Here is a 13,723-nt window from a genome sequence, read left to right on the forward strand (position 1 = left end):
TTTGCATATGACACCAAAAGCACAAATAACAAAAGAAAAAAATCTTAAAGTAGGACTATATCAATCTTAAAAGCTTCTACAGAGCAAAAGCAACAATAACACAATTAAAAGATACATACTGAATAGGAGATATTATTTTGCATATCATATAATAAATAAGGGGTTAATAGCCATCATTTACAAAAATTCATATAACTCAGTAACAAAAAGACTCCTGCCTGGAAATCTCATGGATGGAGGAGCCTGGTAGGCTGCAGTCCATGGCGTCGCGAAGAGTCGGACACAACTGAGCGACTTCACTTTCATTTTTCACTTTCATGCACTGGAGAAGGAAATGGCAACCCACTCCAGTGTTCTTGCCTGGAGAATTCCAGGGACAGCAGAGCCTGGTGGGCTGCTATCTATGGGGTTGCACAGAGTTGGACAGAGTCGGACACAACTGAGGTGACTTAGCACCAGCAGCAGCAGCAACAGTAACAAAAACCAGGCCATCCAGCCATCTCATCCTCTGTTGTCCCCTTCTCCTCCTGCCCCCAATCCCTCCCAGCATCAGAGTCTTTTCCAATGAATCAACTCTTCACATGAGGTGGCCAAAGTACTGGAGTTTCAGCCTTAGCATCATTCCTTCCAAAGAAATCCCAGGGCTGATCTCCTTTAGAATGGACTGGTTGGATCTCCTTGCAGTCCAAGGGACTCCCAAGAGTCTTCTCCAACACCACAGTTCAAAAACATCAATTCTTTGGTGCTCAGCTTTCTTCACAGTCCAACTCTCACAATCATACATGACCACAGGAAAAACCATAGCCCTGAATAGACGCATCTTTGTTGGCAAAGTAATGTCTCTGCTTTTCAATATGCTATCTAGGTTGGTCATAACTTTTCTTCCTAGAAGTAAGTGTCTTTTAATTTCATGGCTGCAGTCGCCATCTGCAGTGATTTTGGAGCCCAAAAAATAAAGTCTGACACTGTTTCCACTGTTTCCCCATGTATTTGCCATGAAGTGATGGGACCAGATGCCATGATCTTAGTTTTCTGAATGTTGAGTTTTAAGCCAACTTTTTCACTCTCCTCTTTGACCTTCATCAAGAGGCTTTTTAGTTCCTCTTCACTTTCTGCCATAAGGGTGGTGTCATCTGCATATCTGAGATTACTGATATTTCTCTCAGCAATCTTGATTCCAGCTTGTGCTTCTTCCAGTCCAGCATTTCTCATGATGTACTACTCTGCATATAAGTTAAATAAGCAGGGTGACAATATACAGCCTTGACGTACTCCTTTTCCTATTTGGAACCAGTCTATTGTTCCATGTCCAGTTCTAACTGTTGCTTCCTGACCTGCATACAAATTTCTCAAGAGGCAGATCAGGTGGTCTGGTATTCCCATCTCTTGAAGAATTTTCCACAGTTTATTGTGATCCACACAGTCAAAGGCTTGGGCATAGTCAATAAAGCAGAAATAGATGTTTTTCTGGAACTCTCTTGCTTTTTCGATGATCCAGCAGATGTTGGCAATTTGACCTCTGGTTCCTCTGCCTTTTCTAAAACCAGCTAGAACATCAGGAAGTTCACGGTTCACATATTGCTGAAGCCAGGCTTGGAGAATTTTGAGCATTACTTTACTAGCGTGTGAGATGAGTGCAATTGTGCGGCAGTTTGAGCATTCTTTGGCATTGCCTTTCTTTGGGACTGGAATGAAAACTGACCTTTTCCAGTCCTGTGGCCACTGCTGAGTTTTCCAAATTTGCTGGCATATTGAGTGCTGCACTTTCACAGCATCATCTTTCAGCATTTGAAATAGCTCAACTGGAATTCCATCACCTCTACTAGCTTTGTTCGTAGTGATGCTTCCTAAGGCCCACTTGACTTCACATTCCAGGATGTCTGGCTATAGGTCAGTGACCATCGTGATTCTTGGTCATGAAGATCTTTTATGTACAGTTCTTCTGTGTATCTTCTATGTACATATCTTCTTAGTATCTTCTGCTTATGGTTAGGTCAATACCATTTCTGTCCTTTATCAAGCCCATCTTTGCATGAAATGTTCTCTTGGTATCTCTAATTTTCTTGAAGAGATCTCTAGTCTTTCCCATTCTGTTGTTTTCCTCTATTTCTTTGCATTGATTGCTGAGGAAGGCTTTCTTATCTCTTCTTGCTATTCTTTGGATCTCTGCATTCAGATGCTTATATCTTTTCTTTTCTCCTTTGCTTTTCGCTTCTCTTCTTTTCACAGCTATTTGTAAGGCCTCCTCAGACAGCCATTTTGCTTTTTTGCATTTCTTTCAATGGGGATGTTCTTGATCCCTGTCTCCTGTACAATGTCACGAACCCCCGTCCATAGTTCATCAGGCACTCTATCTATCAGATCTAGTCCCTTAAATCTATTTCTCACTTCCACTGTGTAATCATAAGGGATTTGATTTAGCCCATACCTGAATGGTCTAGTGGTTTTCCCTACTTTCTTCAATTTCAGTCTGAATTTGGCAATTAGGAGTTCATGATCTGAGCCACAGTCAGCTCCTGGTCTTGTTTTTGTTGACTGTATAGAGCTTCTCCATCTTTGGCTGCAAAGAATATAATCAATCTGATTTTGGTGTTGACCATCTGGTGATGTCCATGTGTAGAGTCTTCTCTTGTGTTGTTGGAAGAGGGTGTTTGCTATGACCAGTGCATTCTATTGGCAAAACTCTATTAGTCTTTGCCCTGCTTCATTCCGTATTCCAAGGCCAAAGTTGCCTGGTACTCCAGGTGTTTCTTGACTTCCTACTTTTGCATTCCAGTCTCCTATAATGAAAAGGACATCTTTTTTCGGTGTTAGTTCTAAAAGGTCTTGTAGGTCTTCATAGAACTCTTCAATTTCAGCTTCTTCAGCGTTATTGGTTGGGGCATAGACTTGGATTACTGTGATATTGAATGTTTTGCCTTGGAAACGAACAGAGATCATTCTGTCGTTTTTGAGATTGCATCCAAGTACTGCATTTCAAACTCTTTTGTTGACCATGATGGCTACTCCATTTCTTCTGAGGGATTCCTGCCTGCAGTAGTAGATATAATGGTCATCTGAGTAAAATTCACCCATTCCAGTCCATTTTAGTTTGCTGATTCCTATAATGTCAATGTTCATTCTTGCCATCTCTTGTTTGACCACTTCCAATTTGCTTTGATTCATGGACCTGACATTCCAGGTTCCTATGCAATATTGCTCTTTACAGCATCGGACCTTGCTTCTATCACCAGTCACGTCCACAACTGGGTATTGTTTTTGCTTTGGCTCCATCCCTTCATTCTTTCTGGAGTTATTTCTCCACTGATCTCCAGTAGCATACTGGGTACCTACTGACTTGGGTAGTTCCTCTTTCAGTATCCTATCATTTTGCCTTTTCATGGGGTTCTCAAGGCAAGAATACTGAAGTGGTTTGCCATTCCCTTCTCCAGTGGACCACATTCTGTCAGACCTCTCCACCGTGACCCGCCCGTTTTGGGTGGCCCCACAGGCATGGCTTAGTTTCAATGAGTTAGACAAGGCTGTGGTCCTAGTGTGATTAGATTGACTAGTTTTCTTTGAGTATGGTTTCAGTGTGTCTGCCCTCTGATGCCCTCTTGCAACACCTACCATCTTACTTGGGTTTCTCTTACCTTGGACATGGATACACACAAATAATTAATGATTCTATTTTTATTTAATAGTAAAACATTTACAACAACTACTCTATATGATACATAGTTTCCTTGAATGTAGGGAGAGCTGAATAGCAGACAAAAATTTGGGGGCTATAGAATATTTTACTTCATAATTGGGACGATATCTACACAAATGTATAACATAAAGTGAGAGAATTCATTGTATCTTATGTCAATCATAATTTAATAAAATTCACAGAGTATTAAATTAGAAATCAATAAAAATAATACACCCAGAAATTTTAGTGTTAACATGTTATAACAACAGTTTAATCTAGAGTTTGTAAGTTTAAAATTATAAACTTATAACGCGAGACTAATTAATAATTTCTGACCCCATGGACTATAGTCCGCCAGGCTCCTCTGTCCATGGGATTTTCCTAGCAAGAATACTGGTGTGGGTTGCCATTTCCTTCTCAGGGTATCTTTCCAACCCAGGGATCAAACCCCTGTCTCCTGCATTGCAGGCAAAATGTTTGCCACTGAGCCAGCAGGTAAGGTCAATTAGTAATTAATGTTCTACAAAAATTTACTTATATATGCACATACATATCTAAAATACTTACCAATTGAAGCTGAGTACATTTGTTTCATGTGAGTTTCAATGACAGAAGGATCCCGAGAGCTGTAACTTCCCAACTCAGGATAAAACCTGGAGCCAATGTCATCAGGGGGGTTGTGCTTCCCTTTGGGATATTTCTTGGTTATCTGAGGGTCCCAGTGTGAGAGAACTGGATGGTTCCAATGTATATATTTACCATCAAATTGTGGATTTCCATACCAACTGTAATAAAATACATGTAAGTAATAATTCAGAGGTGGCGGTTCTTCTGGATGAGGTTCAGAGGCTACGGAAGCTTTCACAGTGATTTCCTCAGATTTTAAGTTCTTGATGTTTGTTTCACTGCTGATTTTGTCACTCTTTTGGGAATCAAAAACTTTCGTCAAATGAGTTTGTTGCCGGATTTCTGGAAGAAGGTCAAGTCCAAAAGGATCTCCAAAAGCTGCTTTATTTGGTCTCAGCATTTTTAAACCCATCATCAGAGAGAAAATAAATAGAATAAAAAGTGACAAAATGAAGCAAGTCCTTCTTCGAAATTTTGCCATGATGTCATCCTTTAAACTCCAAAATGGTAAATGTTTAGCTGTAATGTATTGAAAAACAACTATTAGTAAGTGGTATTAATAATATTTTCCAATATATTCAAAAGGAAAACTAAAATTCATAAAGTTTGTTACACTGAAAAATTTTAAAGAGTATTATGATGTTAATTATATAATCAAATATTAATAGCTATAGAAAGAATCTATACATAATTAGACTGAATAGCAGTATTTATTTGGAAATATCACAATTACATTTTTGTCAGATAAAGATTTTAAGCATGTTTTTTAAAAAGTAAATATATTCTTCATCCTTTAGACAGATTTTACATATACTGATATAGAAAAGAAACATTCCACTCAGAGACTAAAATTTTCTAAATATAAAATAAAAACTTCAGATATAAAAAAGAAGTATTTAGGAATATATAAAAAGCCTAGTCATTCAACAAACTTATTATTTGACTGCCTCAATTATAATCACCTTTTTTTCCCCACCCCATTTCACCAACTCAAGTGTTATACTCAATTTTGATCTTGTCTCTCATCTCGCATTATGGAATAAATTACACACATCAGAATTTTATGTCCCATGTGTTCCTTAAATATTTTTAAAATGTTCCTCCTTTTGTCTCTCTATGGTTCAGTCTGAATATCTTCTTCTGAACTATCTTCAATTTCCTGACTCTTCAGTGGCAACTAATTTCAGTTATAAATTTAGTCTTAAAATTTTCATTTAATTCTTCTCAAAGATAGCAGTTTTCTGCTAAAATTTCCTATTCCTTGAATTTTGTAATACCATTTATTTAAAGTCTACCTCTAATAACCTGAATTTGAATCTTAGGATTCTGTTTCTACTGCCTGTTTGGTTTTTCCTCTTAATATCCAGACAGTAACTATTTTTTTATAGGCTAAATTATTATTTTTACTAAATGCTATACATAGAATATGAAAAGTTTCAGAGATAATGTGAGGCTCTACATGACATCTTCCTTCAAAGAAAGCTTATTTTTATTTCTTGAAGACTTTTAGGGTAGAGGAAGATTATCTTAGTATAATCACATTGGAAGGGCTGGTGCTGAAACTGAAGCTCCAATACTTTGGACACGTGATGCAAACAGCTAACTCATTCGAAAAGACTACGATGCTGGCAAAGACTGAGGTCAAGAGAAGGGGGCAACAGAGGATGAGACGGTTGGATGGCACCACTAACTCAAAGAGACATGAGTTTGAGCAAACTGAGGGAGATAGTGAAGAACAGGGAAGCCTAGTGTGCTATAGTTCATGGGGTCACAAAAAGTTGGACACAACTTAGTGACTGAACAACAGCAATCACAGATGGAAATCTTCAAAACTGGGTTTGCTGCTGCTGCTGCTGCTGCTAAGTCGATTCAGTCATGTCCGACTCCATGTGACCCCATAGACGGCAGCCCACCAGGCTCCTCTGTCCATGGGATTTTCCAGGCAAGAACACGGGAGTGGGTTGCCATGTCCTCCTTCAACGCATGAAAGTGAAAAGTGAAAGTGAAGTCGCTCAGTCGTGTCCAACTCTTAGCGACCCCATGGACTGCAGCCTACCAGGCTCCTCCGTCCATGGGATTTTTCAGGCAAGAGTACTGGAGTGGGGTGCCATTGCCTTCTCCAAAACTGCGTTTAAGCCCTTGCAAATATTTGGTGTATTTCTGATTCATCTTTACTCCATTATACTTACAGGTTCTGAAATCAGAGTCACAAGCATTTACCAAGATTCTTCCTCTAGGATGGGCTTTAGAAGGGCCCTGAATTCCAATTTTGGTCCCCAAAGAGCCATGAAACTACCGAAAGCTCTGTTCATTTTCTCAGCTGCCATTTTTGCCTTATATTCCCAGCTTCTCTGATGCTACTTTGAAGCAGAGGTTTTAAATAATGCCCCTATTTCCCACCTTAATCTCTCAAAGAATAATGTAAGTTGTAGGGTTCAGAATCATTCAAATATTCATATAATCCCACCTGAATTCGCTTATATCTTTAGTGTAATAAAAGACTCAAAATTCAGATGCAATAAATAAAAAACAATTAACTACATAAATTTTTAAATATATATATCAAAAAACACTACAAAATAAAGTGAACAGACAACTGACAATCTTAATGAAAATATTTGAAAGATCTTCTGTATCATTCAATATTAGAAAAATGTAAATTAAAACCACACAAATGTAACATTTCTTATCTATGAGGTTGGCAAAAAATAAAAAGCATGAAACTACATCCTGTTGGCAAGAACACTGAGAAAATAATCACTCTTATGTGTTGATAGTGAATGAAATCTGTACAACCTTTTTTGGAATTTGGCAGTATATAACAAAATTACACATCCATTTTCCTTTGATTCAAGAATCCTACTTCACAGAATTTACCTTGAAAATCCACAACCAATAAGTAAGTACATAAGTTAATATGCAGCATTGTTTGTAAAATACTGAGTATTCAGAAAAAATGAGGAAGAGCTCTGAGATGAAAGAAAGTGATTCTGTGGCTATACTGCTAAGTGAAAAAAGCAAAATGACAATAAGAAAAAATAGATTTTCCCAAGTGAGCAAAAGAAACAGAAAAACAAGAATCTAATAAGGTTGATTATCTATAGAGGGTAAAAAGAAACTGAAAAATATGGGGTGATTAAAACAGGGTAGAAGTGTGGATAATGAAAGTAACTGAGTATAACTTTTTATATAGGTTTGTCATTTTAAGTTATGTTACATTTCACATACTCAAAACAAACAAAATATATTAAAGGTTAAATTCCAGTTAATAAGTAAATTTTTTTATGCTATGATGAAGGTTAGCAATTCTTAAAATATTTAATGTGCATTGTAAAAATAAGCAATATAAGCCAGAAAATGGGGCTCAGGTTGTTTACTGACAAAAAAAAAAAAAAGAAAAAAGTGTTACAAACACAGAAAGTAGGAGGCTAAAATGAAACTTGTGTTGTCAGACTGCAATTGGCAGTATCAATATGGATGCATGGCTTTTAAAAGATAAACAAATTCATGTGTAGGGGTGGGTAAATGGGTGTGTACACATACAAATACATGCACATTATTTCCTAGTTCTGTCCACTGAGAGTTTAGAACCGAAGAAATCCTTGCAGCAATAAACCCATCTGATGCCAAGATTTTGAATTTTATATACCCTTCTCTACTTAATAGAACCAGGTTGATTTCAAGAATGTGGCTAAGAAAGTACAAGATGAGCTTGGAACAACTTGTAAAGGAAAATCAGCCTGAAATGAAAACCAGTATGGCCTGAAAATCAGGAATTATTCAAAAAACGTAGAGATATGTTCATAGGACACAGTAAAGAGGCAACTACTGACTAAATCTGGGATGCTTTCAACATCAAAATTATGAATAAGAATAATAAATTACAGACATAAAATAAGACTTTATGAATCTATACTGATATTTTTAAAATGTGAAAATAAATGGAATAAAAAAGACATAATCAAATACCAATTCATAAATTTAGATGGAATAATGGAATCAGACTATCACCACTTGGCTACTACTGTATTAAGCAAGAATCATTAACGGATATTAATGAGGGGTTCAAAGAAATAGGGTTTATGAGAAACAGGATATCTACATATTGGCAGAGTATCCCTCCCCCAAAAAATATACCAAATTAACTACAAAGGGAGATATATACAGCCACTTAACAGTGCAGATGCAGAACCTAGCAGACATCACCTCACACAAGTGATCAAAATTAACTTTACCAGCTGATTTGAATAAATAGATTAACATGAGTCTATAGAGTGAATGCCCTAAGAAAAACATACAATCATTGCTGCAGTATTTCTGTCAACATTAATCTGGATCTAATCATGAAGAAACGGCAGACAATATATTAAGATACTCTCATACACATATAGGAGAAGGCAATGGCACCCGACTCCAGTGCTCTTGTTTGGAAAATACCATGGACAGAGGAGCCTGGAAGGCTGCAGTCCTTGGGGTCGCTGAGGGTCGGACACGACTGAGCGACTTCACTTTCACTTTTCACTTTTATGCATTGGCGAAGGAAATGACAACCCACTCCAGTGTTCTTGCCTGGAGAATCCCAGGGACGGAGGAGCCTGGTGGGCTGCCGTCTATAGGGTGGCACAGAGTTGGACACGACTGAAGTGACTTAGCAGTAGCAGCATACACATGTATGTATACATATATGCATATGTACACATATTACATATAATGTGTATGTAAAATTATATACAATGTAATATATGAGTGTGTGTGTCTGTGTCACAATAAAGCAAATGTTTACAGCAAAATATTACCATTTGGTGAATCTACAGGAAAAATATACAGAGATTTTCAAGTTGTTTATTTTTTGAAACTTTTAAGTCTAAAATCATTTAAGAACAGGTAAGAAAGGAAAACAGCTATCACCAGCAAACTGCAGGACTCCAGGGATTTAACATTCCTTTGTATGGAATGTGACAGTCTGACCTGCCTCTATGATTTGTTGTCCTAAAATTTCAAAGTTGACAAGACAAAAACAAATCCTTCCCTTTACTTAAAGAAACTGAGAATTACTGACAAGTCATTAAGTAGGAAAAAAAAATATGGATTTAATAGGAGCTCAACTATATTAAGGAGACAGAGAGGAAAGAAGTACACTTAAACAAGCATAATGACTACCTGTGGGTAATCATTTACTTACTGCTATTTTCTTATGTTGTCTTCTAAAGTTAGAACATAATATTTCATAAGGAAGAAATATTTATATGGAATAGGTATTTTAATAGGCTCCCTCCTTTACCTATAAATCTATTTCTCTTTTCCTTTCATATTATTTCCAATAAGTCTAATCTACCTAAATAAAGACAGGCCTCCTGTGCTTAAAATTTGGACTCTGCAGTTCAAATTCTAGCTGGGCTTTTTTTAGCCATTTCACCTATATAAGTGACTTGAAAATTTCCCTTCCTTTCTCATCTTTACAATGAGTTATTACCTCACTCAAAGGATTTTTATGAGGATGAAATAAGTTAATATTAAAAAATCCTTGGAATCATTTCTGGCTTTGTTATTAAAGATAGGTGTCTGGCAAGCAATCAGTTAACACACAGTTTACTCTCTCTAAATACCTACTCTCCATATGGCTAATTTCTGGACTGCTACACTAATCCATCAAGACAAAGCTAAACTGTTGCCTCTTCTTGATACTTCTCCCAATGATTCCAAACTGAAAAATACTCACTTTCTCATATAGTCTATTATGACACTATTATCTACTTTTTAAATTGGCATTTATCTATTGCACCATGCTATTTAATGCATTATACATCCTACTAGATTGTTCCATAAGATCCAAAAATGGAGTCCTTATCTTTACACTATAGTAGAACCCAATATATCTTATATTTAGTCAATGACCATTAAATGTTCAACTTTAAAAATTTAATTTCTGGCCCTTTTGTTTTTGACATTGGTATCTATTGAGGCAGTATGTGTACAAACAGGTTCTGCAGACTATACACATAGTTGACATGCCCAGTCCATACTGAACATATTATATAGGAAGAATCATAGCTAAATAGATAGATCCAATAATTTTTAAAATCCATTTTTTAAAAAATTATTGTGTCCAAATTAGCAAAACAATGAAACTTGAGATGCCTAACAGGGTCTAATGATCTTTAGTAGAAAAACTGTGGTGGGACTACTTAATTGGTTTCAACACAAAAAAGTTCCAGAAGTCACCTCAGAGGAAAAAAGTTCCAAGTTAATTACAGATGTATAGATTTCCAAAGGAGTAACCTACTCAATACTCAGGGTATTGGATAAGAGAAAAATCCAGTGTCTTCAAAGGGCACATGATAAAATAACACACAGAAGTAATACATTTGTTCTTTTGAAACTCTACGGCTTCTACTTTTGCTTTTTGTGATTTGGAGGTCATTCAATCTTTGAAATGATGACTTTAACTTGTAGATCTAGCGAGATATAAGAGATCCAGAATCAGTATGATACTATGATTTCAAAAAGGATTACCTCCCATCCTGCTATGCAGAAAGCCCCCAAAAACCTCATTTTTTAATTTTTATTATTATGTTATACAGACTTCTGATTGCTTTATTTTTCTAGCTGTTTTCCTAACATTATTTTCTAAGAAACCATTGAAGAGAAATATAACTAATTCTAGTTTTTGACTGTGGTGTTGGAGAAGACTCTTGAGAGTTCCTTAGACTGCAAGGAGATCAAAGCAGTCAATTCTAAAGGAAATCAGCCCTGAATATTAATTGGAAGGACTGATGCTGAAGCTCCAATACTTTGGCGACCTGATGCAAAGAACGGACTCATTGGAAAAAACCCTGATGCTGGGACAGATTGAAGACAGGAGGAGAAGGGGACGACAGAGGATGAGATTGTTGAATGGTATCACCGACTCGATGGACATGAGCTTGAGCAAGCTCAGGGGATGGTGATGTACAGTGAAGCCTGGCGTGCTGCAGTCCATGGGGTCGCAAAGAGTCAGACACGAATGAGCAACTGAACTGAACTAAATTGCCAATAGAGCAGTTGCCAACTTTTTCCCAGTACCTGGGCTAACAAATCGGAGAAGGCGATGGCACCCCACTCCAGGACTCTTGCCTGAAAAATCCCATGGACGGAGGAGCCTGGTAGGCTGCAGTCCATAGGGTCACTAGGAGTCGGACACGACTGAGCAACTTCACTTTCACTTTTCACTTTCATGCATTGGAGAAGGATATGGCAACCCACTCCAGTGTTCTTGCCTGGAGAATCCCAGGGATGGCAGAGCCTGGTGGGCTGCCGTCTATGGGGTCGCATAGAGTCGGACACGACTGAAGCGACTTAGCAGCAGCAGCAACAGGGCTAACAAATGGCCAAGTAACCTGTGGTTAAGCAGTGAGCAAAGAGCAGAGAAATACAGTTCTAGAACTCAAGCTCCTCCTGTTATCACACCTTCCTACATTTTAGACAAAGCAAGCTTAGAGAATACACCACCATAAATTTTGTGACAGATGAAACCTGCTGACATGTGATTATGTTTTTGCTTAAAGTCGATTATCTGTTATTTCCTACTCATAAACTGTAGTCCAAATTAAATCTGAAGAAAGTTTATTTTCTTACATACTCAATACTCATCGTGTGACTGACAGCAACAGCTCTGGTAATGTTTTATGCATAGAACCTAGAAATCTGCAAGATTCCCTACACAACACTATTTTTTTAAGGTTTACATATAGTTCAATATGAATGGAGCAACATACTGTCATGAAAATGATGTGCAATCGTGTGACTTAATATTACCAATATCTAGATTTTATTTTGTATTTTTCTTTCAACTATTGTCTAAATTTGGTTGTTGTTGTTTAGTTGCTAAACATGTCTGACTCTTTGCGACTCCATGAATTGTATGTAGCCCACTCCTCTGTCCATGGGATTTCCCAAGCAAGAATCCTAGAGTGAGTTGCCATTCCCTTCTCCACGGGATCTTCCCAACCCAGGGATCAAACCAGGATCTCTTGCACTGCAGGTGGATTCTTTACCACTGAGACACCCAGGAAGCTCCTGTTTTAATACTTTAACATAACCAACTCATTCCAGGCTTACGTGCCTTTTTCTGAAGTCATATAATTAACATTATCTTCCCTTGTTTTATTTTTTTAAAGTACTGCCACATTTTTCCTTAACTCATATCTGCAGGGTCTCTAACTGTTGAAACAGAAACCAACAATCCTAACTGCCTAAATTTTCATTGGTTCCTCTGGAAAACAGGAAAAGATACTATTCCAGCAGAGTTGCATCCTTCGATTTAGCAAACGGTAACAGGCTAATATGACAGTCCCAAACGTGGAACAGGTGAATGGAAATCGCATCTATGCGTTGGCCTCTCCACCCTCGCTCTCCTCTCCCTACGCCTCGGCGTCCGGAGACCGGAGCCTGCCACTTTCCTGCAGCCCAAGCCAGGTAGGCCTCGACCTTCCCACTTGCCCCTAGGCCGAGTTTGGGGACAAAAGGATAAGGCGCTGAAAGGCTTTTCATTTACTCCTAAAATTCCCAACTTCCTGGGGAGGGAAAAATACCGAGGCGACAAGAGGTTCCGCTGCAAAACAGTGGCGGAGACGAGGCCGACAGGCTCGGGATAAAGTAGAATAGAAGACAACAAAACTAACCCTAGCAAAATTAGGTATAAGAGCAACGGAGTGGGGTTCCCGAGTTCCTGAGGCTCGCAGCGAGACACAGCCCGCCGCGGCCGGCGCAGGGCGTTGGGGCGCAGGGTCAAAGGCCATCTGCAGGCGAGCAGATTGGCTGGCGGGTAAGAGCGCAGGCGCTGAGGGTGGCCCCAGTGCCGGCCACGACTGAGCCAGCTGGGCCCAGAAATCTCCAGCTACTCACCAGGGTCCGGGAATCCAGACACCAGAAGAGGATCAGCCAGCGGAGACGTTGAAGCTGAGAGCAGAGGTAGCCCGCTGCTGCCCGGCAGTGAGCCTGAGCAGCCCCGCCTCCCGAAGGGCGCGCGCACAGTGTACTGGAAGACCCTAGGGGCGGGGCCAGAGTGGGGTGGGGCTCGCTGAGTGGGCGGGGCTCTGGTTTTCCGGCACAGGTCCCTCTGGAGTGTAAGGGATGGAAAGGGGTGTAGATGCATGCAGGGAGAGATTTTTCAGAGTTGAGTTAAAGCTGGACTCCCCCCGCCCCCTTTCCCCAACTAGAGAAACCCATTCCTTAGAAACTGGTGTTCTAAGGTTCTGCTGGAAAGCTTTGAAAGTGAAAGTGAAAGCCGTTCAGTGGTGTCCGTCTCTTTGTGAATTCTCCAGGCCAGAATACTGGGGTGGGTAGCTTTTCCTTTCTCCAGGGGATCTTCCCAACCCAGGGATTGAACCCTGGGTTGCAGGCGGATTCTTTACCAGCTGAGCCTCAAGGGAAGCAGAGGTA

General features: G+C 39.0%; 1 protein-coding gene across 1 annotated transcript in view; it reads right to left on the reverse strand.

Annotated features, from left to right (window-relative positions):
* MANEA (mannosidase endo-alpha) overlaps positions 1-13,343 on the reverse strand; it is an 86,840-nt gene extending 73,497 nt beyond the window's left edge. The window contains exons 1-2 of the mRNA XM_070796061.1: positions 13,187-13,343; positions 4,244-4,822 (exon numbers count right to left, since the gene is read on the reverse strand). Coding sequence (XP_070652162.1) covers positions 4,244-4,784 — 541 coding nt within the window. The 5' untranslated portion in view covers positions 4,785-4,822; positions 13,187-13,343. The remainder of the gene's footprint in view (positions 1-4,243; positions 4,823-13,186) is intronic.
* Between the last annotated feature and the right edge of the window lie 380 nt (positions 13,344-13,723).

Source organism: Bos indicus, chromosome 9 (assembly GCF_029378745.1).
Source record: "Bos indicus isolate NIAB-ARS_2022 breed Sahiwal x Tharparkar chromosome 9, NIAB-ARS_B.indTharparkar_mat_pri_1.0, whole genome shotgun sequence".
In the NCBI taxonomy this organism is placed as follows: domain Eukaryota; kingdom Metazoa; phylum Chordata; class Mammalia; order Artiodactyla; family Bovidae; genus Bos; species Bos indicus.